At 42.7% G+C, this 27382-nt stretch overlaps 1 protein-coding gene across 1 annotated transcript in view; it reads right to left on the bottom strand.

Moving 5' to 3' along the window:
- Positions 1 to 27382, bottom strand: part of arhgef10la (Rho guanine nucleotide exchange factor (GEF) 10-like a) — a 356918-nt gene that overhangs the window by 292297 nt on the left and 37239 nt on the right. The window contains exons 5-13 of the mRNA XM_084315714.1: positions 20484 to 20576; positions 19759 to 19895; positions 17856 to 17951; positions 17010 to 17118; positions 15403 to 15506; positions 14244 to 14360; positions 5739 to 5831; positions 1844 to 2014; positions 243 to 388 (exon numbers count right to left, since the gene is read on the bottom strand). Of these exons, the coding sequence (XP_084171840.1) occupies positions 243 to 388; positions 1844 to 2014; positions 5739 to 5831; positions 14244 to 14360; positions 15403 to 15506; positions 17010 to 17118; positions 17856 to 17951; positions 19759 to 19895; positions 20484 to 20576 (1066 nt within the window). The remainder of the gene's footprint in view (positions 1 to 242; positions 389 to 1843; positions 2015 to 5738; positions 5832 to 14243; positions 14361 to 15402; positions 15507 to 17009; positions 17119 to 17855; positions 17952 to 19758; positions 19896 to 20483; positions 20577 to 27382) is intronic.

The following is a 27382-nucleotide window of genomic DNA, read 5'->3' on the forward strand; positions in this document are numbered from 1 at the left end:
TCCAGATAGTGCTCACAATGCCTCGTAGCTATTTCTCAGCATGTTGAAGTTTGCCAAAATATCCTCGCAAATCCTAGAGCTTTATCTTTGAGCCTCGTGCTGCCTGGTGGCTACTCTGTCTCTTCGTTTAATCATTTTGCCAAAAGAAATCCCGCCAGCTTTATGCCGTTGTAGCCGTAGCCAAAACGTTTCGATACTACGCCCGTAAAAAAAACGGCGCCGGTTGAACCACGGACACTTACTTGACATTTATATTGGCACAGATCAGCACGTCATCGAAAAGGAAGACCTTTCGCTCCTTGGACTTCAACACCTGCCCTCGCTCACCATACACCGTCTCAATCAGCGTCTCGCAAAGGACCAGCGCCCCCTGCTCCGAGTTCAGCTGCTGCAAAGGACACGGCAATCGGCTTTGAGTCTAAGGTGGCAGCATCACAAAGGACCAATCCTCAGGAGGTCAGCGGACACAGAGGCCAGTGCTAACACTGGCGGAATGGATGGCTCTTCAGGGATTTGCAACACATCCAGGACTCTGAAGGTCATTTAACACATGCTCACAACACATACTCGCGCACACACACACACACACACACACACACACACACACACACACACACACACACACACACACACACACACACACACACACACACACACACACACACACACACACACACACACACACACTATCCATAGACACTCTTACACATACAGTACACACATACATTCTCATTCTCTCTCTCTCCCTCTCTCTCTCACACACACACACACACACACACACACACACACACACACACACACACACACACACACACACACACACACACACACACACACACACACACTTTGCTGCATTACACACTTACAGTAAAAAAAAATCCAATAACATGCAATTTATGCCACAGTATGTGATACACTCTATGAATTCCTATCGCCCTTATGTTTGGCAGGGAGAAATGTAGCAGGGAGGGTTTTTTATTGCTTTCCTCCAGCCTGTTTTATGACGGCCCAAATCAATACATGCAGTTTGATGTATTCTACAACAATCTTCTAAGCTGGATTCATCACAATCGAGGTGACGCCAAAACAGCAAAGGGGATGTGAAAAAAAGAATCCCAAATATGCAGCTTAGATCCTGGCTTCTACGTTGATGTGGTTATGCTAGTTCGATAGAAACTAAATATATATATTTTTTGGAATAATGAATTTCTCTGCGATGTGTCCATTTCTATGAATGAGTGCATTTTGTGGAATGGAGCACACTATCTGGCCAATCTGTGATGGCATATGGCTATCTCTCATATGGCAGAGGTGTGTGTGTGTGGGGGGGGGGGGGGGTCATTAGTTTAACATGACTCCAGCTTTATGGCCACAGAACAGTATAGCTCCCTCAAGAGGCGGAGGAGAGTAAAAATTAAATGGCCCCCTAAAAGCCTCCCAGCGTCAACAGTGTGTGTGTGTGTGTGTGTGTGTGTGTGTGTGTGTGTGTGTGTGTGTGTGTGTGTGTGTGTGTGTGTGTGTGGTGTGTGGTGTGTGTGTGTGTGTGTGTGTGTGTGTGTGTGTGTGTGTGTGTGTGTGTGTGTGTGTGTGTGTGTGTGTGTGTGTGCGTGCGTGCGTGCGTGCGTGTGTGTGTGTGTGTGAGTGAGAGTGAGTGAGTGCATGTGAGCACTTGCATGAGCTTATGTGCACAGGATTCACTAAAAACCAAGTAACTCATGTACCGCATAATGCACAGTGAGGTCCAATGAGGGTTAAAGGTTAGGGTTAAAGGTTAGGGTTGGGATTACACATGATATACCAGGTTTTTAGGGAGTCACATAATGCGTACTGCATCTCCAGTCACCTTACTGAGCAGCCGATCACTGACACTGCGCGCTAGTTGCTGAGTCTCTGCAATCTGGTCCGCTATGCGTTTCTGCTCATTGAGCTTCTCAGCCAGCATCTCCAGCTCTGTCAGAGCCAGCTGCAGGGGCAACCGGTCAACGTGACGCTTAGGTGTGTTCTTCAGCATGTCCTGAGAGCCCGGAAGATACAGTGAAGGGATATTCAGCAGTCAGTTCAAAACATTCAGTTATATTTCATATGGCTTTACGCTCTGCTATATTGGAACTGTCCCTTTAATCATATGCTATCATGAAAACTTTCAACCACTTGCACACACCTACACCTGCCTGGCCACGCCCACATCTGCTCACATATAAGTGGGGCCATGGCCATACTACCAGCTCCTTCCCTACTTTCACCACCTGGAAGTACGTGCAGGGCACCTCTTCAGATCCGTGCTGAAGTAGTTAGTTAGTTATAGGAGCTGTGTTGACATTATTCTAACCTCCACCGGCGCTTCACATTCGGGGCGTGGTGGGGCTTTCCTGCTCCACGTTTGTGGCAGGCAGGTGAGCCTCAGCGGCGCCCAGAGGGGAGTGCGCGTCGCTGGGCAGTTCCCCCGCCAGCGTTGCTCTCCGGCTGTGCAGCTGGATACTATTGCCGCGGGAGGCAGTCGGCTAGTCCGACGGTCTCTCTGGTGGGTGGTGTCTTGCGGCGCGGGCTCTCCGCCTCTGCTTGCTCATGTCAATTGGCGGTGAGCGGATGGTCTAAACAGATGTGTCAGTTGTGCGGGGTCGGCTGCTCAGGCATACGGCCCCGCAGAACAGCCGGCTCCAGGCGAGGATTCCTCCGTTACCTCTCCATTGCGTCCGATAAAGCTACAGTAGCTGGCCGTTAGCCTGTAGCTAACCATTAGCCGGTAGCTAACCGTTGGCCTATGGCTAGCCATTAGCCTGTAGCTAGCCGTTAGCTTGTAGCTAGCCGGTAGCCTGTAGCGTCCGATGGACAATTAGGATTACATGGAGGGGGCGGGGAGTTCTTGTTTGACGCCCCACAAAGACAGAGCTCTCTCCCCTCGGGCAGAGTGTGCTTTGTTTTCCTGGGAGCCCCGTACTCCGAGTCTGGGTTCAAGTCCCACCTCCGAGACAGGATGCCCTACTGCCATCCGCACTGGACGTTGGCCCCCGCCTATCAGAAAGAGAAAGTGGGTTCAGCCCCCCGCCGCGATGGATGCGAGCGAGACGGAGGAAAGTACGCAAGGGAGTTGCGTGTTTTTTGTCCCCGAGCTTAGGGCGGCAGTGGCCCGTACAAACGGGGCTCCGCTGCCGACGCCACTGTATCTCTGGCAACGCCGTCCTGTGAGGGAGGCGAGCGTTGTCTGCCCTTTCTTTGGGCTAGGCAGTTGGCTATCTGGAGTGACCGGGCCTGCACTCCACCTTACGCAGCTTCAGTAGCTAGCCGTTAGCCTGTAGCTAGCAGTTAGCCTGTAGCTAACAGTTGGCGATAGCCGCGGGGAGATAGCGGGCCCTGGACACTCTGATTCGGTGTCATCTCTGGCAGAAGATGTCGTCAGCCTGCACCACGGCCGGCTGCAGGATATGGCGAAACGCCGGAGCAGGACTCCAGCCGTCGCCACTACTGGCCCCGCCAGCAAGAGGCCTCGTCAATGGGGAGACCACCATTGTTGCTGCCAGTCGTCCTGCGACCCGGGGGGTACAGGTAGGACACATTACCCCTTCTGCCCCCCCCCCCCCAAAATGATTTTGGTTAATAACATAAAGGGTCCCTCCCAAAGGGGGACTGTTTTTTGTTTAACAAAACGTGTGTTTACTTCACTGTATTTTGGGGGATACGACATGTGCAATATAAACCCACAGCAAAAAATGCTAGGGTCGCGTTCTTGCTTGGGAGTTTGTGCAAATTTCTCTCAAATTTGCTTTGGTTGCTGTTGTGTATAACTTGCAAGGCCTGTATTTCTAGCACGTAGCCAAGGGCTTATGTCCTTTCTCTCTACCTAAGCCAGTGTTCTTTCTTACGTGGTAAAAGTGAACTTGGCGGCTTCGCTGTACGATGAGGGTTGTGTGTTTCATGTAAATACGTTTTAGGATAAAACGTAGCATTTGAGTCCGCAACTGGTGTGCTATTGTTAACTTACAGAGTTGTACATATGTAGCATGTAAACCAAGGATTTTTTGAGTCCCTCTCTTCAGTCTGATATTTTTTCTTTGCTTAAGGGTAAAGATAAAAAATAGCGGGTGGCAAGTTTTTTCGCATATCCGGACACCAGAGCTCAGCCATGCCGCTCGCAGCAGCATATTCTCGCCGCTGGCTGAGCTCTGGTGTCCGCTGGAGCAAGCCAGAGACAGCCGGCGATGCGATATTTAATTTGTTTGTCATGACAAACCAATTACATAATCCAACATATGTGTAAAGGCACAACATATTCCAGTTAACGGTATCTTTTTTAAATTATTCGTTACGGCGCAATCAATACTTCCATGCGTATAAATTGAGGAAGGCAGGGACTTCTGCCGCGCGCTGCAACACAACACACAGCAGAGCGGCAGCGTCACGTGGGGGTCGCGGCCAATCAGAGGAACCCGGAAACCGAACTCTGTTGCGGAAAGCATACACGCGGCCTGGGGCTGGGGCCTCCTCTGCGCCCCACTGCTACGGCCTTGCCACAGGGTCTGGGCTTTTTGAACCCGACCCTGCGATGTTGGGGGCTGTGACGTGGGTTTTTTGCTTCACGTCCGTTCCCTGGTGGCATGCGGGATGCGCAACCGAGTAGTCGCGGGCCCTTCTAAACAAAGGTAAGTCCCACGATCTGCTCACCCTGTGCATTTGAGGTACTGTTCCCTCTTCGCACAGTCGGGTCCGGTCTCCCTCCCGTCCCTCACCGGACCCTCCCCGGATTCTGATGGTTGTATGGGACCTCAGCGGGTTCTCCGCTCTGCTCCACTCTTGTGTTCCAATAGAGCAGAGCGTAAAGCCATAATGAAATATAACGAAGGTTATCCTATAACCCTAGTTATATGAATATGGCGAGCGCTCTGCTCTGACTCACTGAGGACCCCATGTGTCTTCCGTTTCGGCGGTGAAAGACTGGGGAAGGAGCTGGTAGTATGGCCATGGCCCCGCTTATATGTGAGCGGATGTGGGCGTGGCCAGGCAGGTGTAGGTGCGTGCAAGTGGTTGAACGTTTTCATGATAGCATATGATTAAAGGGACAGTTCCAATAGAGCAGTGCGCTCGCCATATTCATATAACTAGGGTTATAGGATAACCTTCATTCTGGTACGACGGGTAAACATTCTATTGGAGTCCTACATATAGTATAGTGAAGATATGTGTGTTTTATGTGAGCAGTTGTCGCCCGGTGGTAGAATGGACTTGCTTTCTCCGGATATACATTTCAGCTATGCCTCAGGGCTTTGAGCTTTGTGCCCTGTAATGTATGATTTAATGCACACACTTCCTCCTTGGAGTGCCAAGTTTTAGGCAAGAAAAAATATATATTCACATTCATAACTTCTCTTTTGAATTCATGGATAATCAATGCCTACTGAGTGATGAAATGAACCACTGCAGCTGGAGAAAGCCAAGTTCAAATTAAAATCTTTGCATACTGTACACAGATTTGAAGTCAAGAAGAAAGTCAATTGCTGGAACCGTACGTGAATTTTTTACTTTCATTTTGGAAATGGTTCATAGGGGTCAACAGCTTTGCAATGTAATGCATATACTGTTGGACCTACTGAATCATGTGATGATGCTGGAATAAGACCAATTAAGACATATCAAGTGGTAGGTTTTATGTTGGGGGGAAATATGTTAAAGTTCAAATAAAAATATGTAAGATAAATAAATCAATAAATAAAATTAAAAACATATCAAGTGGCTGGTGCTTTTACCTGCAACAGTAGGATGAACTGAGGGAATCGTTGAATGGGCTTCACCATCAGGCCATACAGCGTGATGCGGTCAACACTGGATGCCTGCTTCTTCTGGAAAACCAAGAACAACAACAATGTTAGATCAGTATTTGGTACAGGGAACACAGAGAGGAAGATGTATTCCTCTTACTTTCTATATTGTATCCCTTCATTATATTATATTATATATTTATTTTAGTTTTATGTTCTAATTTGCCTTTTTATGTTTTTTTCTAACCAGCATGTGTAGTAAAGATAAGATAAGATATTCCTTTATTGATCCCCTTGGGGAAATGTAGTACTGTTGACAACTATTCCCCAAGGGAAAATAAAGATAATTCTGTAACACTTTATAATAACACTCAGTTATAAGACATTTATAAGGTATTTGTAGATAATGAACTAATCATGAACAAACCATTTATATACACATTCGTAAATTATTATTAAATCATTTATAACTATATTTGTATAACATTTACAAATTAGTTATACATTATTTATAACGCATTATCAACATTGTTTGTACTTGATCAAGACGTCTACACAATAGAGTTGTAGGTCGGAAATGATGGAATAGATTTACCAACAAAGAAGGTGTTTATCCTGCTCATACCTTAAAAGTGTGGGACATTGGCTCTGCTAATGTATAACGTGTCTTTTCGAGAATAAATAAAGGTTTGAATGAATCTCCTCTCACACCATCTCCTCTCAGATAATCTCATCTCCTCTCACATAATTTCCTCTCAGATAATCTATTCTCACATCACATAATCTCTTCTCACATCACACCATGAATCTCCTCACATCATCTCCTCTCAGATCATATATTCTCACATCACATCATCTCACATCATCTCCTCTCAGATAATATATTCTCACATCACATCATCTCATCTCCTCTCACATTATATGATCTCATCTCACATCACCTCCTCTCATATCACATCATCTCATCTCACATCACCTCCTCTCATCTCACATCACCTCCTCTCATATCACATCATCTCATCTCACATCATCTCCTCTCATATCACATCTCAAATAATTTCCTCTCACATCATCTATTCTGACATCACATCATCTCATCTCACATCATCTCCGCTCCTCTCACATCACATCATCTCATCTCACATCATCTCCTCTCATATCACATCATCTTGTCTCACATCATTTCCTCTCACATCATCTCCTCTCACAACATATAATCGCACATCATCTCATCTCACATCACGTCCTCAGATCATCTCTTCTCACATAACATCATCTCATCTCCTCTCACACCATCTCATCTCACATACAGTAATCTCCTCTCAGATCATCTCTTCTCACATCATCTCCTCTCCTCTCACATCATATCATCTCACATAATTTCCTCTCACATCATCTCCTCTCACAACATATAATCTCACATCATCTCATCTCACATCACATCATCTTCTCTCACATCATCGCATCCTCTCTCACATCACCTTGTCTTGTATCGTCTTACCTCATGTCACATAATTTCATCTCAACTCATCTCACATCATTCTCATCTAATCTTGTTCCATGTCATTTTATCTTTCAGAGGAGCTACAAGCAAATAGAAGGAATACCCTGTAAGTGGTGTGTAGAGTTCTGTGTGGGTGAATATGTGATTAAAAATGAGGGCCTGCTGGAAAGTATTAAAGTAGAGGTGTGGGTGTAAATGCTTCTGTGTGGGTGGAGGTCAGAACTCAGAGAACTCATTTAATCCCAAACTAGACAGATCTGTGCCATGCTGATGCCACCATTGACCATATTCACACAGTGGCCATTTTGCTTGTATGTCATATTCAAGTTGGGATTTATTTCCACCCTGTTCCCACAACAGAGCGAAATGGCCGCCATATGAATATGGTCCATGTAAAACTGGAAAACCATTGGACACATTTACAATTGTAGTTGCCAGTACAATAACAAAAGCTAGATATGGTGAACTGTGTGAATACTCACAATATGCTTTCTTTTCACAAACCATATCCAGGAACCTGTGTGACTGTGAGAATATAATGGCTTTTATGTTTCTATGCAATATACAAAACTCTGCTTACTTACTAGAACTGTAATATGTTGCTAGGCAGCATAATCTTATTAAAAAGTCTATCAAGAAGCATTGGGAACTACATTAGAACCTCATCTATAGGGAGGTGTAGTCTGACGTCACTGGTTGTTCCACCTGTATAGGGATTCATCATTGGGAAAATGGATTATCTGCTATTGTAACAATTCTGCCGCATGGACATTTGAAAGCTTTCCATTTTTGCACAAAATTAGTTCCCTTCTATCACTAACATTATTGTTTAAGCAGTTTTTTATTTTTTTTTTATTAATTGCAAATATTTTCATGTTGAGCTATAGATTGTGGATGAATAAGCACAGAAAGGTACACCATGCAAATGTTAATGCTTTATTTGTTTTAAACGAGACGATTTAGAAATGGGCAATGGGGAAATACATTGCATTGGAACACAAAAAACAGCAATGACGTAACCACTACACCTCCCTATTGTCCCTCTGGAGAGGAGTTTGTTGGCAGAGTAAGAAGTTCATAATACTGAGGGGTGTGCGGAGATGTCATTATCTGTATCTGTATCTGTTCAACCAACAAAACGATCAGGATTCGGATTCGGAAATGGGCGTGGTTTATACCGCAAGTCATTCTTATTATTTATTTTAGAAATGTCTTTTTTGAATTTTTTTATATTTTTTTGCAACAATTATTGTACAATACAAGATGGGAACAGATGTAATCAAATTAACAAATTAACATTATATTAAAGGAAGACACGTTAAATCCAGCAAATGTATTTTCTAACCTAATATTCATTGGAAATGCAATTGTTGTGCCTTCAAAGCATCACATTTATACTAAACTGATACAAACAAATATTTACAGTATTAAGTTTTATAATAATTTCTATATATAATCTTTTAGGCAGCCTGTAGATGATTACAGCCAAATAACCACTTTTAGTGCTATTTAGCACCCTTTTTGTTAAGAGTGTAGAACAGCAGGCATTTGTGCACACCCCACCTTCCCCTGCTAAATCAGGTGTGTTATTTTTATGCAGCCTGTAGACTAATAGGCAGCCCATATGATTTTGTTGTTCTCTGACAATAACGTTTAATCTAATCTAATATTGGTGTGATGTTCTGAAAACAAAATCAGCTTTATAGAGCAGAACAAGTCGGAAACGAATCTTAAAAAAATGCTCACGTCTCGTCTATGAATTTAAAGTGTCCCATGTTTAAGATTTAATTTCTGAAGTCTATCATATAGCGAATTATTCATACATAAGAATTCTTTTTTTTCCCCTCCTTTTTTCTCTGATTTTCTCCCATCCCAATGTTAGTCGTTATGCCAATTCCCAATCCCCTTCCTGGTCGCTGCGCACTTACCCCCCACAGTCGGTCTGGGAGAGTGGAGGCTATCACGTCACGTGCTTCCTCCGACACACGTCTAGCCAATCAACCGCTTCTTTTCACCTGGCAGCGCGGACTCTCACTGAGAGGGTGTAACGTGTGGAAGGATCACACTACCCCCTTAGATCCTATCCGCGCTGAGCAGGCGCCCCGACCGAACTGTAGGAGTCGCTGTTTACAACGACCCGGACCCACCCCGCCAGCTTTCCCACCCTCTAATACAGCCAATTGTATTAGTGTGAACGGCCAGCCAAGCTGGTGACAACGCCGGAGCTGTGAGCTGGATTCGAACAGGCGAATCCAGCGTCTCCGGTGTTGGTGACGAACGCAATCTCCGCTATGCCACCTGACCGCCACATGAGAATATTCTAAATATGAAATGCGTGGGCTATTTTCCATAAATGAGGAAGGACAAGCGGATACCGCCCCAGTTCCAATCACATAGTTTTCCATTTGATTAAACTGACATGGCGATCATGTCCGCCTTCAAAAGAAGGCCTGGTCACGTGCTAGACACTTTAAACAGCTCAGAAACAGATGTACCACAGCTAATTCACAGACCTCTAATTCACTACCCGCTCATATTAGTGTTGACGATTGTGTTATTCCTAGTCAAAACTAAATTTGTCTTGCATTTAATAAACACTTTGCAGTTGCTGGGAACCAGTTTTATAGAGAATATATCAGACTTATTTCTTCCTGTTGATCTTAATGATATAGACATTGGGTCTCATTCCCCAAAATGTTCCAAAGAGTTGTCTTGGAAGACTTATCTTGGAACCGACTGACACAGAATCAATGACAAGTTCACAAGTCCCCAACGTGCTGGTAATATGTCTTAAGTGGCTCAAACGGTCGCACCTGTGACATCTGCTTGGGGAATGACACCATGTCTTAAACTCAAACGCGCGTTCCTGTCTAGGTCATTTGCATTCAAAACAACGCCTCCAGAGCTCCTTGTAAGACAACTAGTGACGCAGCTGCGTGAAAATGGAAAGGTGGAAGTGCCTTGCGAGTCTTAGATTAGATTAATGTATTGGCATCATATATAGTACAGCTCGTGGTACACCTGCCGCAGCGCGCAGTACTGTATATGGATGAATGAATGAAAACCTTATTTAACAGATTGCAGAATGGGTACAATACAGTATGGCTCAATACACACAATTGTTAAGGGGATGCAGACCAGAGAAAGACGTTTGTCTTGTTTACATAATATATATATAGCCTACGGCGTAATGAATGAACACAGTATAGGCTCATCATTCCATTAATGACTTGCCCAGCAGACACCACACACATGCTCCGCCCTACGTACAGTACAGGCACAGTCCGCATACATACAGACTGTACCTATACTGTACGCAGGGCAGGGCAGAGCACACACATATAGCATCCACTAAATCCCAATGAAACAAGCAACCAGAATATATTAAGCCTATACTGTTCACCCATTAGACACGTAGGCCATACTGGCGCACACAAGACTTGTTATGGAATATTAATGCAGTCTATTTCCACCGATTAGCTTTAGTTCTTATTTATTTATCCACTGTCATTTCAGTGTTGATGTATAGGCTATATAGTGTATTTCAATAATATTATACGTTTATTTGATTAATGATATATTCGAAGGAATGCAGGTTTATATCAAACAAAGGTCTGTCCCATTGTATACCATTAAAACAGATATGTAACAAATAAGAAATACAAATTCCACAGAAGGCATTAAATAATTATTATTTTCAATCATTTCACAATAATTGCATAATTGTGTTTGAATATCTGAGCAATTAAAGTAATTATACATTTGTCCAAAATAGCTGGTTGAGATATGGTTAATCCAACTGCCCTGTGATCAGATGAATCCATACTATTTATTTTTCCGACATCAAATGCGTAATTTCTTATCGTACAAATATTGTCATATTTATTTTAATTATGATTAAGTAATTAATTCCAAGGAGGTCTGTAGCGTTGACATGAAGGAATCACTATGAGAACACAGTCTGTAAAGTTAATACAATTTTCAATTAGTCAATCAATCATAAGTGTGGGGAATTGCGCTACCAGCCCTAATATGTCTTAAATGGGCAGAAATCTGCCTAAGAGGAAATTTTTTGTCGTAAATCCGTTCGGGAATGAGACCCATTGTTCCGTGGATCACACCCCTCAATTCCCCATTAGTCTCCTTTCACACAATGAAGTATTAGACACTCTCCAATCCATAGATCCCAGGACTCTCTACTGGTGAGGATCATTTGGAATTTTTTTTTCTAAAACTGGCTGTTCCTTTAATTACAGAGCAGTTGATGCATATTTTTTATCTTTCTATCTCAACAGGAAGATTTCCTAGTGTCTGGAAATCTGCCCATGTGATCCCGTTACATAAAGGTGGTGTTAGAGATGATTTAAATAACTACCGTCCTATCTCCAAGTTACCCTGCTTAGCGAAAGTCTTAGAGTCTTAATAATCAACTTAAGTCCTTTCTCTCAAATCACTCTGTACTAAGCCCACACCAATCAGGGTTCAGAGCCAATCATAGCATATTATCAGCCATATCTTTAGTTACTAATGACATAATATCAGCTTTAGACCCGATGAAACACTGTGCTGCCCTCTTTATTGATCTGCCAAAAGCTTTTGATACAGTTGATCACCATTTACTCTAAGATTAAGATTAGCTACTATTGGTTTGGATAGAAATGTGATTGGTTCCAAGATTCTTTATCAGGGAGAAGTCAGTGTGTAAAGTCAGGTTATGCCCAATCAACATTTTTATCAATAACTAAAGGTGTGCCACAGGGTTCAATTATAGGTCCTGTCCTCTTCACTATTTATATTAATCATTATTGTGTCTTCGCTGAATGGTTGTCAAGCCCATCTGTATGAAGATTATACTGTCTTGTATTGTATTGCTGACTCTGTACAATTGGCCATTGAGAACTTACAACTTTCCTTTAATACCCTCCAGGAAGTTCTTATTAAGCATAAATGGGTTCTTAATGCTAGTAAAACAAAATGTATTGCTTCCGAGGTACAGTATTTTTTTGGAACTTCTTTCCTTTGCCCTAAGACTCCACTCTCTCTCTCTCTCTTTCTCTCTCATCTCTTTCTCTCATTCGAGTACAGATCCCTTCATATTTTAGAGGTAATAAACTCAGAGTGTCTAGAGCCAGAAACATTGCATATGTTTACACATATCTACTACCGTAAGTGGTTTTAGCATTGAGAGAATCACTGAATATAAATATCTGGGTGTGTGGCTCAATGAGAAATTTACATTTAAATTCCATGTGGACAACGGACCTCATTGACTAACATTCTCGTAAGTTTCCTCGTAAATAACCCCGTAAAAAATTTGTAAGAGGAAACCTACGATAGTCCTCCCCGGATTCCTCAGTTGCGATCATGCCAAAATTGACGCAAATGAATGAAGGACGTCACTCATTCTTAAACTGAAAGCGCGCTCTCGCACACCTGAAATTGCATACAGAAACGCCCGCCAGCTCCTTATGAGGGCATGAAGGATCGTGTGCATCTGGGTTGTGTATTCAACAGGTAGTGCGGAAGCCATTTGCGACTGATCAAAATGAGATTAGATTCAAATGTAATGTCATTATACAGTACAATACAATGTACTATTATTAGTGCGTCGTTGCTAATAAACTATAGATTTATAATATATTATTAAATATATAGCCTACATGAAAGGAATAGAGTGTGCTGAGAGCAGAATGTAAATGTGTCCATTCTATTCCACTATAGCTATATCCTTGCGATTCAGTTTAGTTCTTATTTATTTATTTATTTATGTATGTATCATCAGTCTGTCCAACTTACGACTGCCTTTCCTTTGATTAGTAGAAAGAGAGTTGTCAAAGCAGTTTTTTTATCAGTCCTGGACTATGGTGATGTAATTTATAGGCATGCTGTGGCCTCAACCCTTAAATCCTTGGACTCTGTATATCACTCTGCCCTCAGATTCATCACTAATGATATATACGTCATCACTGTGTCCTTTATGAGAAGGTTGGTTGGTCCTCGCTGATGGAGAGGTGCAAAAAACACTGGTATTTGTTCATTTTTAAGGCCCTTATTGGTAAGCTACCTCCTTATACTACATCATTATTGGAATGGAATTTTGCTACCTATGGAACCCGTTCTAGTGACTGGCTGGTCCTTAAGGTCCCTCGAATTTGCTCGGAACAGGGTAAATCTGCATTTTGCTATGATGCCCCTAGCTTATGGAATGAACTCCAACAGTCTTTAAAGCTTGAGATTCTCCCCTCTGAGTTTAAAACCTTGATCTCCAACCTTTGTCAATCAAGTTGTACACATTTAAATGTATTGTTATCCTTACTTGTCTTATGATTTTGCATGCCTTTTTTAGCTTACCTCTGTATGTACACTCGACGTGACTGTAAATGAGGGAAACCTCAGTTGCCTTTCGAGTTTAAATAAAGGTTTGAAATGTAATAAAATTTTATTAAATATGGTAGTTATTACAGGAACAAATGACAACATAAACACTAACACATGTTAGTTTCTTTCCTACAGTACATTGCTCTTACATTACATTACATTACATTACATTACATTACATTACATTACATTACATTACACAATAATGTGGTTGCAGTATAAACCACAAATTGGTTATACAGTAGGTATCTTCAAAGGTTACATTATTTCATTCTGTCGTCTGTTGTCCCCCTTCAATCAAATACTTGATGGGATGGATGTTTCAATATTCAAGAGTTTATTTATCATATACATACCAGGTCATACAGTGAAATGCGGTTGGCCATGCCCGCTACGATTGTGCAAGAATACAATAGTTTGGATAAAGGAGTGCTACTGCCAGTGCCTGTAGCAGAATGTTCCATTCTAATTCCTTGAACAGAACTGGTGCAAAAGGTTAGGCTGACCTGAATGCAAGAGAGAAAACGGAATGGACCAAAGGCCAAACTGAAGATTCCCTAAACAATGCAAGACTAAAATATCACGTTTGAATAACATATTGTGAAGCTTACCTTCAAGAATTCTAAGAAGGCTGGTTTGGACATGCACGCCTTTTTAATGAGAGCCATGGCATTTGTGAAGTTGTTCACATAATCACTGTACACATCAAGCACCATCGACTTGGAAAACTGAGGAAACACAAACAAGCAAAACCATTATTAGTAAAGTAACAATAACCTTAAAATACTGTTTTGAGACGGGTTTAGTGCTCTGTCATTCCTGATAATTTGTCTGTGAGGACATCCACAAACACACCCATGTAATTTCCTCTCACGTCTTGAAAGTTAATTAGAATCTAACAATCCTGTTGTCAGGGACATTCACTAGTTATTCCAATGTTAGCAGAGGCTGGAAAACAGCTATTTACATAAATTATAGTACTTGAAAGGCTGGTCGTCCCTGAGACCACACCCCCTTCACAATCTATTGGCGAGGTTGTTGGTGGTGGTGGGGTCAGGTGGGGTGGGTGTCTACTCTAAGGCAGTAGTAGACACTGCAGACATTCATTCTCTCTCCTCTGATTAAACACACACAGGCTGCTGATGGTAGCAGGTCGGAAGAGCTGTAGGAAATTAGCAAAATCAGGAGCAGGAATTAACCCTCTCCCTGCATCACTGCAACAAAGAGACCCATTACCGCAGATTACTGCAGGCCCAAGTGACAAATACATTGTCCCGTGAAAAGTTAAAATCGATGAGGAAGTGCACAGCTTCAGTGGCGAGACTAAAGATATCAATGTAACAACACTATAATGACTGGCATAGAGTGAGAGGGTCGAAACAGCTCCTCTAATAGGCTAATAATGAGTGGGTCTTATGGCTGAGCACACTGCAAAGGCTCGCCACACAGTACTCATACATAACACTGTTCTGGTGCCAAAAATCTGTAAACGCATCACATCCCTGAGCGTAGGGGGATGTGAAGGAGATATTCATCTCGGCTGTAATTGAGTCGATGTTTGGGGGTAAACGACTCCTGTTTGCTCAATCTAAAACCTGTAAGTCATTATAACTCCCTGCTGGTGGAGATTTTTAATGTTAGATAGGAATACCAAGAGGAAAAAATAAATTTGTCTTTGCAAACAAGTCTTTGATTACATTTTGTACAGAGGCCGATGCAGGTACACATGCAGATACACACACACACACACACACACACACACACACACACCTGCTGGCTGGTCAGACCTTCTGGCATGGGGCTCAGCTGTGCGGGGGGATGTTTGACCTCTGACATGGCTACATCCAGGTACCCTGCATCATCCTCTAGAGCCTCTGCAGAAAGAGGGGCGGATGGAGGGAAGGGCAGGAAGGGAGAGGGAGAGGAAGGGAGAGAGAGAGGAAGGGAGAGAGAGGGAGAGACAGGGAGGGAGGGAAGGAGAGGGGAGAGGGAGGGGTGGAGGGGGGAGGGGAGAGGGAGGGAGGGGATAGGGAGGGAGGGAGGGAAGGAAGGAGAGAGATACAGGCAACCCTCAGATCTGCCGCTGAAAATGGAGACACACTGCGACACTCTGAGTTCATTACCTCTAAAATATAAAGGGATCTGTATTCTGAGAAAGAGAAAGAGATGAGAGAGAAAGAGAAGAGAGAGAGAGAGAGAGAGAGGAGAGAGAGGAGAGAGAGAGAGAGAGAGAGAGAGAGAGAGAGAGAGAGAGAGAGAGAGAGAGAGAGAGAGAGAGAGAGAGAGAGAGAGAGAGAGATAGTGGAGTCTCAGGGAAAAAGAAAGAAGTTCCAAAACAATACTGTACCTCGGAAGCAATAAAAGAAGCACAGAGACAAGGGTGTCTGGAAAACACATTCAAACAGCCTCACTTCTCTGAGTACAAAGACGTAAAAAAAAAAGAAAAAAAAGAATCCCCTCTTCACCCCCGAAGACAGAGATGCTAGAAGCCAGCACTCTTCCAAATTAAAGACTTTGGCATAGAGGAGTCTCAGTAAAAAGGAAATAAAATGCATAATGCTGCGCAGATTCCCTCTGATCAACATCTAAAAATAGCATCACTGGCCTTTTTACCTCTTTTGTGATGGTGTAGAGATTTTGTTTGAAGGCGTGGGTCCGTTATCTGTAGTTTACGGAGCTGCTCAACGCTCCATTAATGGATGGTAATCTCTCCCCATTGTGGAGCCCGGCCGGTGCAGCCTCAGTGACGTCTCTCTTTATCCATCTCCCTCTCTCGCACACATCAAACGCTTCCCTTGACCACAATGGCTCGACTTATACCGGCTGTTCCATTTGAAATATTTAGAATCTGATTTTCAGTTTTTATTTTTTTTTACAACACTTTCTTCTTTCAAGCTGGGATTTGAAAGGGAAAAATGGGAGACTTGTCTCCTCTATCTGCTTTTCAACATTACTTTGGCTCAGCTTGCATATGAAATATATGCAAACTTCCTTTGAAACTCTGTTTGTGACCAACATGCATAACTTAATCAAGTGAATACACATAACTGAATCAAGTGAATACACATAACTGAATCAAGTGAATACACATACCTGAATCAAGTGAATACACATAACTGAATCAAGTGAATACACATAACTGAATCAAGTGAATACACATACCTGAATCAAGTGAATACACATAACTGAATCAAGTGAATACACATACCTGAATCAAGTGAATACATATAACTGAATCAAGTGAATACATATAACTGAATCAAGTGAATACACATAACTGAATCAAGTGAATACATATAACTGAATCAAGTCTAACTTTCACCCACGAAATGCCAGCGGGCTACAGTACCATGTCTGTCCAAACGTCGCCACGTTACCTGAGTGATCTTTCCTGTGCAAGAAGGAGACTCTTCGCATGACGGCTATCTTGGTCTTCTCCAGTCCATCCTTGGTTCCGCTCTTCGCGGCCTTCATGAGTTGCTGTACCTGGTTGAGACCAACAAGGAGACACGCAGAGGCTGTTAGTCCATGGGGAGTGTTCAGGAACCTACTCCCCTGGTCATCCAGGGAGAGCTGGAGAGATGTGGCTCTGGTTGGGCTCATCAAGCCAGGGATCCCACCATCTGCACCTCCCTGTAGGTCACTCTCAACAGCCTTTAATCAACGCAGATCATGGAGACAGACAGACAAGAGAGAGAGAGAGAGAGAGAGAGAGAGAGAGAGAGAGAGGGGGGGGGGGGAGCAGTGTAGCTGTGTTCAACGTGGAAGAACTGGGGGCTCGGACCACAAACCCCACCCTCAGCATCACACAGGCCCTGCAACCAGACTCTGCTGACCCAGAATACACCCTCGATGCTAGTGTTTTTAAATTATGCCACTTCGGCACTTCGGGGAAACTAGGTCATTAATTGCGACCAAGTGGCGTGGCGGCGTGGTGTTTATTATGGAAGTAAATAGGCGGAATATCATTCAATAATTCATGTGTCCCATAAACATGTCTCCATAATAAACCCAAGTGGAGAGAGTGAGAGAGGCGGAGGAGGCTCCATGGAGAGCCACAGTCCAGAGGGAAGTTGGGAGACATTAGGGGGAGAAGGAAGATACAGGGTCAGTTAATTGCCATGCATGCCGGGTGACTCTCATCCCTTCCCCCTGGATACCATCTGATTTCATCAGCAACAGTGTGATTAAGCGGTGATGTTCTTGCTGCTATAGCCATATACCTTGATGTCATAGTTGTGTTTGCCAGCCAGCCGTGTGGCCAGCTCTCGCTTGGTCCTCGCACAACGCTCCTTCAGCCGTCGCACGTCAGGGGAGTACTACAGGTCGGTTCGGAAACGGGGGGACAGGTGCGGCGGGCGGGTCACGTTAGAACCACGAGGTAGGGCCAGAGGGGAGTGAGAGAATGTGAAAGGGAGATGAAAGAGACAGGGAGAGCAGAGAAGATGGAGGGGGAAGTGATCAAGGCAAACACAAGCAAGGCAACACCGGGGATTAATCACAAGGATGGAGAGCAGAAGCTTAGAGCATTTGCTTCGGTCAAAGGGTAATGCTGGCTGAGACTAATAGCGCTGATTTATAAAAGGGGGGATGCAGGCAGCAGGGGGCAGACATGCAGAGGTGCTGAGGGGGATTTCCACACATTCTCCTGCAGTTATTACCTCGCCAACGCCTCCCTCGTCTCCTCTGTCGTCCCTTTTTATTCCGATAACATCAATTTGACTGAGGATACTGCGACATTACAACAGAGTGGCATCCGTATCCGTGCAATTTCAATAATAAATGTGTAAAGGCAGGTGTTGTAAATCGATGCATTGATAATAATTCAACTCAGCAAAAATATTATTATTAGGGCTGTCAAAATTAATGCTTTAACTTTGGAGATTAATTAAAATTATTTAAAGCATTCAAATAAATTAATCTAGATTAATCTATGGAGTGAAAAATCTTCAACGTTCTGAACTTTCAGCAGTATATTTGCTTGTTCGGAACTTCGGATATAAGAAAGCGGTCTAGCTGAGATTTTGTTGAACATTTGTATTTCACAGGAGAGAAACTGTATTCAAAGAAAGCTATTAAAATAGTCTTTGAATCTAAATATACTTTCTTTGTGTTGATTTTACATTAATTCCATGATTTTACTCAAGTAAATATCTGTTACAAGCTTCGGTCTTAAGTAGAAAAATGCTATTTTTAATCTAGATTAATCTAGATTAAATACAGAAAATTGTGAGATTAATTAGTAAAAAAATGTTTTTATCTATAACAGCACTAATTATGATTACTATCACTGTTGTTGTTCTTGGTGTTGTTGTTGTTATTATCACTATTATTATTATTATTATTATTATTATTATTATTATTATTATTATTATTATTATTATTATTATTATTATTATTATTATTATTATTATTATTATTATTATTATTATTATTATTATTATTATTATTATTATTATTATTATTATTATTATTATTATTATTATTATTATTATTATTATTATTATTATTATTATTATTATTATTATTATTATAATCATTTTTAATTCTTCCTGTACCACGGCAGAGCCTGCTGAGCGGCGGGGGGGATGCGGTGTAATGTGACTGAGCACACACTGCCCTCATGTGGAAGGGGAACACAGTGTGGACTGGCAAAGGCTCAGTGACAAACAGCATCCTTGGCAGACTGCAGGTGGAGGCTTCCGATGCCTTTCAAGCAGAAAGGCTTCTTGTTTACTCGCATCACACAAAGAGACTATACAACCTAGGCAGCTCAAATGTATTTTTCATGTACTTTATAGTCTTGTTCCAGTTCTGTACATTAATAAAGACAACTGCGGTGCAAGGAGCGGAGATGAAAAATTCTATTTTAATTAATGGTATATTTGATGTTTTCATGTACTGGGAACAGAGCTGCGGCGAACCACACATACATGCGCGCACGTACACAAACATACGCACACGCACGCATGCACACACACACACACACACACACACACACACACACACACACACACACACACACACACACACACACACAGTATATGCACATGTTCAGAGATGTGCACATGCACAGTTTGCACGCACGCGCACACACACACATCAAAGATAATAAAAAAACACTACCTTGTTCCGTGTTGGTAGCTTGCTCTCGTTGTCAGACTGGTCGTCATAGCTCTCAAATTCACTGGAGCTCCAGCCATTGTCTGCATCCAGGGATCCACCATCTCTGTGGACATCTTCATAGATCATATCCCCTAAGACTAAGACACACACACACACACACAGACACACACACACACACACACACACACACACACACACACACACACACACACACACACACACACACACACACACACACACACACACAGATTGCAGACATTGATATTGGCTCAACAGCTCAACTCTAATTTTTTTGAATGTTTTCTCAGAATTCCATCTTAGAATTCTACCGCAATAGCTCTATATAGCTTTCAATCAACCATATTCACACAGCGGTCATTTTGCTCTCATGTCATGTACTTAGGAATCCCATCCTGAGCATGAAATAAGAGCAACGTGGCCGCCGTGTGAATATGGTCAATATTCAGTTCTCAAAATTAAACCTAAAGTCTTTTGTTTATGCATTATTGTGCAGATCAAACAAAAGCAACAGATGGGGGAAGCCTCCAGAATGGAGCCATGATAAACATTATACACCTATTTACTTCTATTATATTTTTCATCTTGTCCTGCTTTGAGCAAATATGACAAAAACATATATAAACAAAAACATTCTCTACTGATCCCCACCCCTGTCTCCAGACAGAGCAGGCCGTGGTCCCTGACTCATCCTCCAATGTACTGACCTTCATCCGGGGAGAGTGTGTCCTCCCTGGGCACGTCGTCATAGATCACTTCATGACTGTCTGTCTGGGGCGTCGTCACAGCCTCACATAACCCTGGCCACAAAAACACAACACACCTCAGAACTATACATAATACTAATGTAATGCTAATAATCTATTCAGCAATGCAAAAAAAGAAATGTATTCAAAAAGATAAATAAATAAATAAACAGGCTGGATCTCATACCCTCTGGGCCCTATTCCCCGTACCTGGTTCAACTAAGTCGATCAAAAGTCCCATTATCCAGATTAAATTAACCCGATGTTTGAATCCAGGCTTTCCCTGTTCCTCGAACACTGATTCAGTCTTGTTAATTCGAACCAGACTTGATACTCAGGATAATTGCGCGCAGCCGCCTCACCTGAAAAGACAGCAGGTGTCGATCGCAGAAATCCTGATTTTCTAACGGCATTGATTGATTGATTGATTGATTGATTGATTGAAAACTTTATTAACAGATTGCAGAATGGGTACAATACAGTACGGCTCAATAGCCTAGTGTAACGGGGAAGCCTGTGAGTCTATCCACAGTCACAGAAACAGGGGTGTTGACAAGTGACTGTGGCATTACGGGCTGGTAAGTTAAACTCACTTCCTCATAACAGGGTTAACAGACGCATAGGTACGGTAGTTAGGAGTGGATCCACTTCTTAGTGCAGCAGCCTGTGTCGTCGCCCGCGGCGCGGGAGCTCCCCTGTTCGACTCCCCCTCGGGACATTAACATTTAACAACAACACAACGCAGACCAATATGATCCGTCACAGTGGTGCCGTGACCCGGATGTCCTGAGGGGCGTGAGTTTAGGGAGGTGAGTGTAACGGGGAAGCCCGTGAGTCTATCCACAGTCACAGAAACAGGGGTGTTGACAAGTGACTGTGGCATTACGGGCTGGTAAGTTAAACTCACTTCCTCATAACAGGGTTAACAGATGCATAGGTACGGTAGTTAGGAGTGGATCCACTTCTTAGTGCAGCGGCCTGTGTCGTCGCCCGCGGCGCGGGAGCTCCCCTGTTCGACTCCCCCTCGGGACATTAACATTTAACAACAACACAACGCAGACCAATATGATCCGTCACACTCGCAGACAAGTTAAATGCATAATCTATAGGCTAATGTTAAGTCCCTCATTACCCCAATCAATCAGATTATATTAATTTAAATGTGCCTGCTGGCAGTAGGCTTAATGGAATGAATAATCGAATGAGATCTATTGCTAGCGAAAATAATTAGTTCAACTGTTTCAGAATAAGTAGATACAAACAAGCCCAAAGAGTATCTAATTGATACGAATTAATAGATACTTATGAGGATATCTGTACTGTATGCGCTCGGCTTAGGTATCATGCACTTTATATATAAACAAAGTTTTCAAGGCGCGACCCCCGAAATAACGCTGTCAGAGAGGCTTGGAGGGAGGCTATACAGTTTCACTATTAATCAGGTTTTAATCTGCTTCGGACATCATCCATATACATGCATTGAATTGATTAACCTTTGGTTTATACCAGTGACACCTCATGTTCATCATCAGATAACAGTGCTTGAACAGATAAATGCATTTTCTCAAATTCATTCGTCAAAACGTCAACGGCTCATTCAATTTCTCAAATCCGTCAAACAGCGCATCTCATCAGACATTTTAATCCCAGTTACAATATCACAATAACGTGAGAGTGACAGTGATACAATTCAACAATCCACAGATTCAGATTCCTCGTAATTCATAATCCACAGTCCACGCATAAAGACCCGGCATGAAACACAATCCAAGCGTTCCGTTAAGCAAATACATCAACAGCGAAGAATATGAAACTAATCAGAGCCTCCCTCCAAGCCTCTCTGACACCGTTATTTCGGGGGTCGCGCCTTGAAAACTTTGTTTATATATAAAGTACATGATACCTAAGCCGAGCACATACAGTACAGATATCCTCATTCCTCATAAGTATCTATTAATTCGTATCAATTAGATACTCTTTGGGCTTGTGTGTATCTACTTATTCTTAAAGAGTTGAACTAATTATTTTCGCTGGCAATAGATCTCATTCGATTATTCATTCCATTAAGCCTACTGCCAGCAGACGGCACAACGCATAAAGGCGCTTCAATTTATGCTTGAATGAAACACAATCCGAGTGCTCCGTTAAGCAAATACATCAACAGCGAAGAATATGAAACTAATTAGAGCCAAACGCCAGATAGGTTTCATTCATTAAAAACATCCCCACGGGATTCACATTTGCAATGCTCCGCATTATTAAAATAACCACTTAGTATGTGTTGTGACTCGCGAGCGCCGTATCCGTATAACTATGACGTGCATTATTTAGGACAAAGTAAATCTATAGGCTGAATATGATTTATTATCAGCATTTTAGGTATATTATTTTACATTTCAAAAGCCCCCTCTAGAAAAACGAAGCACACAAACATAATTCAGAATGGTATAATGGGATCTAGACTGTGAGAATTATTTCAGGAAGGGAGCTGCATTTCTTTGCGAGGGTGTGGCCATGCAGGTTATCGAGCTAACTGAACTAAACCCTGCCCTCGACCGGGTTCAAACTTTTTGATATGTTGCCATGGTGATTTAGACAATCCGACATCAGGGAATGGAAGGGTCTGGTTTAAGTCAAGCTATGCTGAAAATTATCCGGCTAACTCTGAGTTAGCCAGGTACGAGGAACAGGGGTGAGAAATTGTACCTGGCCTTTGGACAGGTATTGATTCTATTAAAAAAGTTGTGTTATTACAAAGATACCGAGAGTCTTTTGAGTGTCGAGCCATGTGGCCATGTGGCTTTGTTCATGTGCAAGGCAACATAATTGTAGGCCTATCCACCTTGTTTGAGCTATTGACCCATTCTATCTCCATGGTTGGTGGGATTTGTCATTAACTGCTTTGAGAGTGTTGCAGCCTAATTTAACTCAGCAAGCTCTATTGATTTGGCTTTAAACTGTGAGTTGTCTGCAACACTTGCTTCTAAGCCCCCAACACCAACAATCACTGTTTTCAATTAATCTGATGGGAGATGTGGATTCTGTCACGGATTAGTTGACACGGTTCAGTCTAAAACTTCTGAATAACCTTGGACACAATACAGGAGAAGAAGAGAGAGTTAAGTCTTCTTTTATTCTTTTACAAGATTACCCTAGCAGCAATAATTCTCTCTCTCTCTCTCTCTCTCTCTCTCTCTCTCTCTCCCTGTGTATTCAGAAAGAATTCTGTTGACGTATGGTATAAACCATAATTAATAACAGATTGTCTCATTAAGAATGACTATAATTCAGAACCATATGCTATGCAACATCTATCGAAAATAAGAGATCCCTTTGTGCATAATTACACTGAGGTACATTATCATTAGCCATAGAAACAGGTAGATTAAATGATACCGCAGAGGAGGGAAGACTTGTTACGTGATTTGAGAGCGGTTAAGATCGATGTTATGTTTCATTGTATATGATGATAATATACTCTTTAGGAGAGGATAAATGTATCTTTAGTACATTCTGGTCATGTGCTTTTAAATGTACAGTATGTAGGTACATGTATCTTGCATGTGTATTTAAATGTACTATTTATTACATTTAGTTGCATGTGACTTTAAATGTATCTGTATTACATTTAGTTGCATGTGTCTTTAAATCTATATACATTTATCTTTAATACATTTAGTTACATGAGTCTTTAAAGGGATATTTCTTGTCAAGTTTCAGCAATCTTACCTCTATCTCAGTTAGTGATCACTGCGGTCCCTGGTGTCCACTGCCAATACCCCCATTCCTCCCAGGTGTCAGGCTCCTTATTAAATTCCATTAAATTTAGGGACCTAAATATCTAAATATCAATAATTTCAATAAAACAGACACTTCTGAGTCAAAGGTACATGTTTTGGCATTTGACTCTTTACAGATTTATTACCCTTGAAAAATAAAAGCAGATCCGGTCAATTTGTTGCAGGTTTGAGTGTGCTGTTTATCTTTGCTTTATATGGAATGTTTAGGGAGTGGTTACCCATGGTTACATGCTGTGTTGTTGGAAGAAAGCACACTCCTTACGCAGAGCTGTCTCTGTGCCTGTACATCACAGCCTGCTTAACAGAATGCTCAACAGCTCTGCCACTGCCAGAGAGCAATGGGGGACCCTGATGTAAACAAGACGAAAGTCTTTCTCTGGTCTGCATCCCCTTAACAATTGTATGTATTGAGCTGTACTGTACTGTACCCATTCTGCAATCTGTTAATAAAGTTTTCAATCTATCAATCAATCAAAGCAAAAATGAGGTTGAAAGAAAGAACGCTTCAATTTATGCTTGAATGAAACACAATCCGGGTGCTCCGTTAAGCAAATACATCCACAGCGGAGAATATGAAACGAATTAGAGAAAAACACCCAATAGGTTTCATTCATTAAAAATATCCCAGCGGGATTCACATTTGCAATGCTCCGTTATTAAAATAACCACATAGTCATAGTGTGTGTCGTGACTCGCGAGCGCCGTATAGCTATGACGTGCATTATTTAGGACAAAGTAAATACATAGGCTGAATATGATTTATTATCAGCATTTTAGTTCTATTATTTTACATTTCAAAAGCCCCCTCTAGAAAAACGAAGCACAAAAACATAATTCAGAATGGTATAATGGGATCTGTGAGGAAGGGAGCTGGCATTTTCTTTGCGAGAGCGTCGCCAGTTTATCCAGCTAACTGAACTGAAACCTGCGCTGGAGCAGGTTCAAACTTTTTGATCTGTTGCCATAGTGATTTAGATAAACCTGCTTCGGGGAACCGAAAAGTCTAACTTATGTCAAGTTATCCTGAAAATGATCCGGCTAACTCAGTTAGCCAGGTAAAAGGAACAGGGCCCAGCAGACACAGTGAAATATAACTATTTACCTTTCTTCAACAAATTTTCGGTTCTTATTTATAAAAGAGACAAAAAATATGGGGGGGACAATAATATAATATAATTTATTCAATACTCAATACTTTTGCCTTAACTATTGAATAAATATTACATTATTGTTCCCCCCATGTTTTCTAGTCTGTTTTATAAATAGGAAAAGTTAAATAATTAAATTTCACAGTGTCTTGTGAAATTGTGCAGCCTTGTTTATTCACTGTGCCCATGGAAACACAATAAACTACATCACTACAGAATACAAAAAAAAGGTTCAGACAAGCTTCATATTTGGTTATTAGTGATGTTATGGTTTGTAACCGACCCCAATCGCACAACACAAGACAGGTATGAGAGTAAGCCAAAACAGGGCATTTATTCATTACATAACAAAAGGCGGCACTGTCCCTTTAATGGAGAACACAAAAACACTGGAGTCAAAGAAAATAGGGAAAATGCGGCACTGTGCCTTTAAGAGGCGAACAGGCTAAGGGGCTAAGGCTAAGGGACAGGGCCAGGGCAAAATGTCAAGGACCAGGGGCACTGGAGAGGGGGACAGGGACAGAGGCCCGGAGAGGCGGGCTGGAGACAGGGACAGAGAACAGGGTTAAGGCCTTGGACAGGGCGAGGGCCAGGGCTGCTTACAGGGATGAGGAAAGGGTTCCGACGGCGGAGGCCTGGCATGGGAACCAGGGGCCCGACGGCGGAGGCCTGGCACGGAGATCTTCCTCGGATGCTGCAGACGGGCAGCGCAGAACACAGGGGTCCCAGGGGACCGGGGCGAAGAGACGCATCCTCCCATGGAACTAGGAAGCGATGCACGCCGGCTTGACGTCTGGAGTGGGAGCGCGCCGGCTTGACGTCTGGAGTGGGAGCGCGCCGGCTTGACGTCTGGAGTGGGAACACCACTCCAGGCCTGGCACGGAGATCCTCCTCGGAAGCTGTAGACGGGCAGCGCAGAACACCGGGGTCCCAGGGGACCGGGGCGAAGAGACGCATCCTCCCGTGGAAATAGGAAGCGATGCGCGCCGGCTTGACGTCTGGAGTGGGAACACTGGAAAACCTCCCGTAGAGAATTAGAGAGCGCAGACGGTGTCCCACTCCAGGCAAACGGCGACAGGTGGTGATGGCTGGCACGTCGTCTCACGCCGGAGACGCGGCAGGTGATGGTAACGTCCAGGACTCCATGAACACTGAACACAGATAAAGATACAGAGTCCAGAACACAGAACCAGCATACAGAACGACCCGCCAAGGACTGGAGGGGAGGTCCAGGTATTTAAAGCCCTCTGGGGCGCTAATCATAACTTATGACAGCTGTGAAAGGTAGTCCAAGGGTGGGGGCTGGTGAAGAGTAGAGGAGAGTAAAACATTGCAAGGGTGGGGGCTGTTGAGGAGAGTAGACAGGGAAAGTCCAAAGGTGGGGGCTGGTGAGGTGAGGAGACAAGGAATAAAGGTCCAGGGAACAGGCGAATCCTCACAAGTGATGTGGTTAATTGAAAGCCACGTTTTCTACTTTCAACTGTTTTGATCGTGGATGTCTGGATTTGGCAGAGCTGTTAGAGTGTGATTTAGTATATGTGTCTTTAAATGTATCTAAACATACCTTTAGAACATTCAGTACATGTCTTCTATCGATTCATATTATTTTTGGCTGGATGATTATAAAATAATAAAAAGTTTTAGGAGGGGTGCTTTTTTATGGCAACATTTATTTGTACAGCTTAGGAGGGGAGGGAGTTTGTGTGGTAATTTCTGTTTAGATCATTTATAATGTATGCATGGTGACTTATAAGCCCATGTGGGCAGAATAAAGACAAAAAGAAATCAATCTAAAAGTCAAATAATTCACAACATACAGAAAACAATTGGATGTTTGTCTACCAGCCTGACAATCAGCATATCAGCAAAGTAACTAACTAGGTCTCTTGGGAAAACAGCTTGTTATTTCAAA

Source organism: Notolepis coatsorum (genome assembly GCF_963971535.1).
Source record: "Notolepis coatsorum genome assembly, chromosome: 6".
Classification (NCBI taxonomy): domain Eukaryota; kingdom Metazoa; phylum Chordata; class Actinopteri; order Aulopiformes; family Paralepididae; genus Notolepis; species Notolepis coatsorum.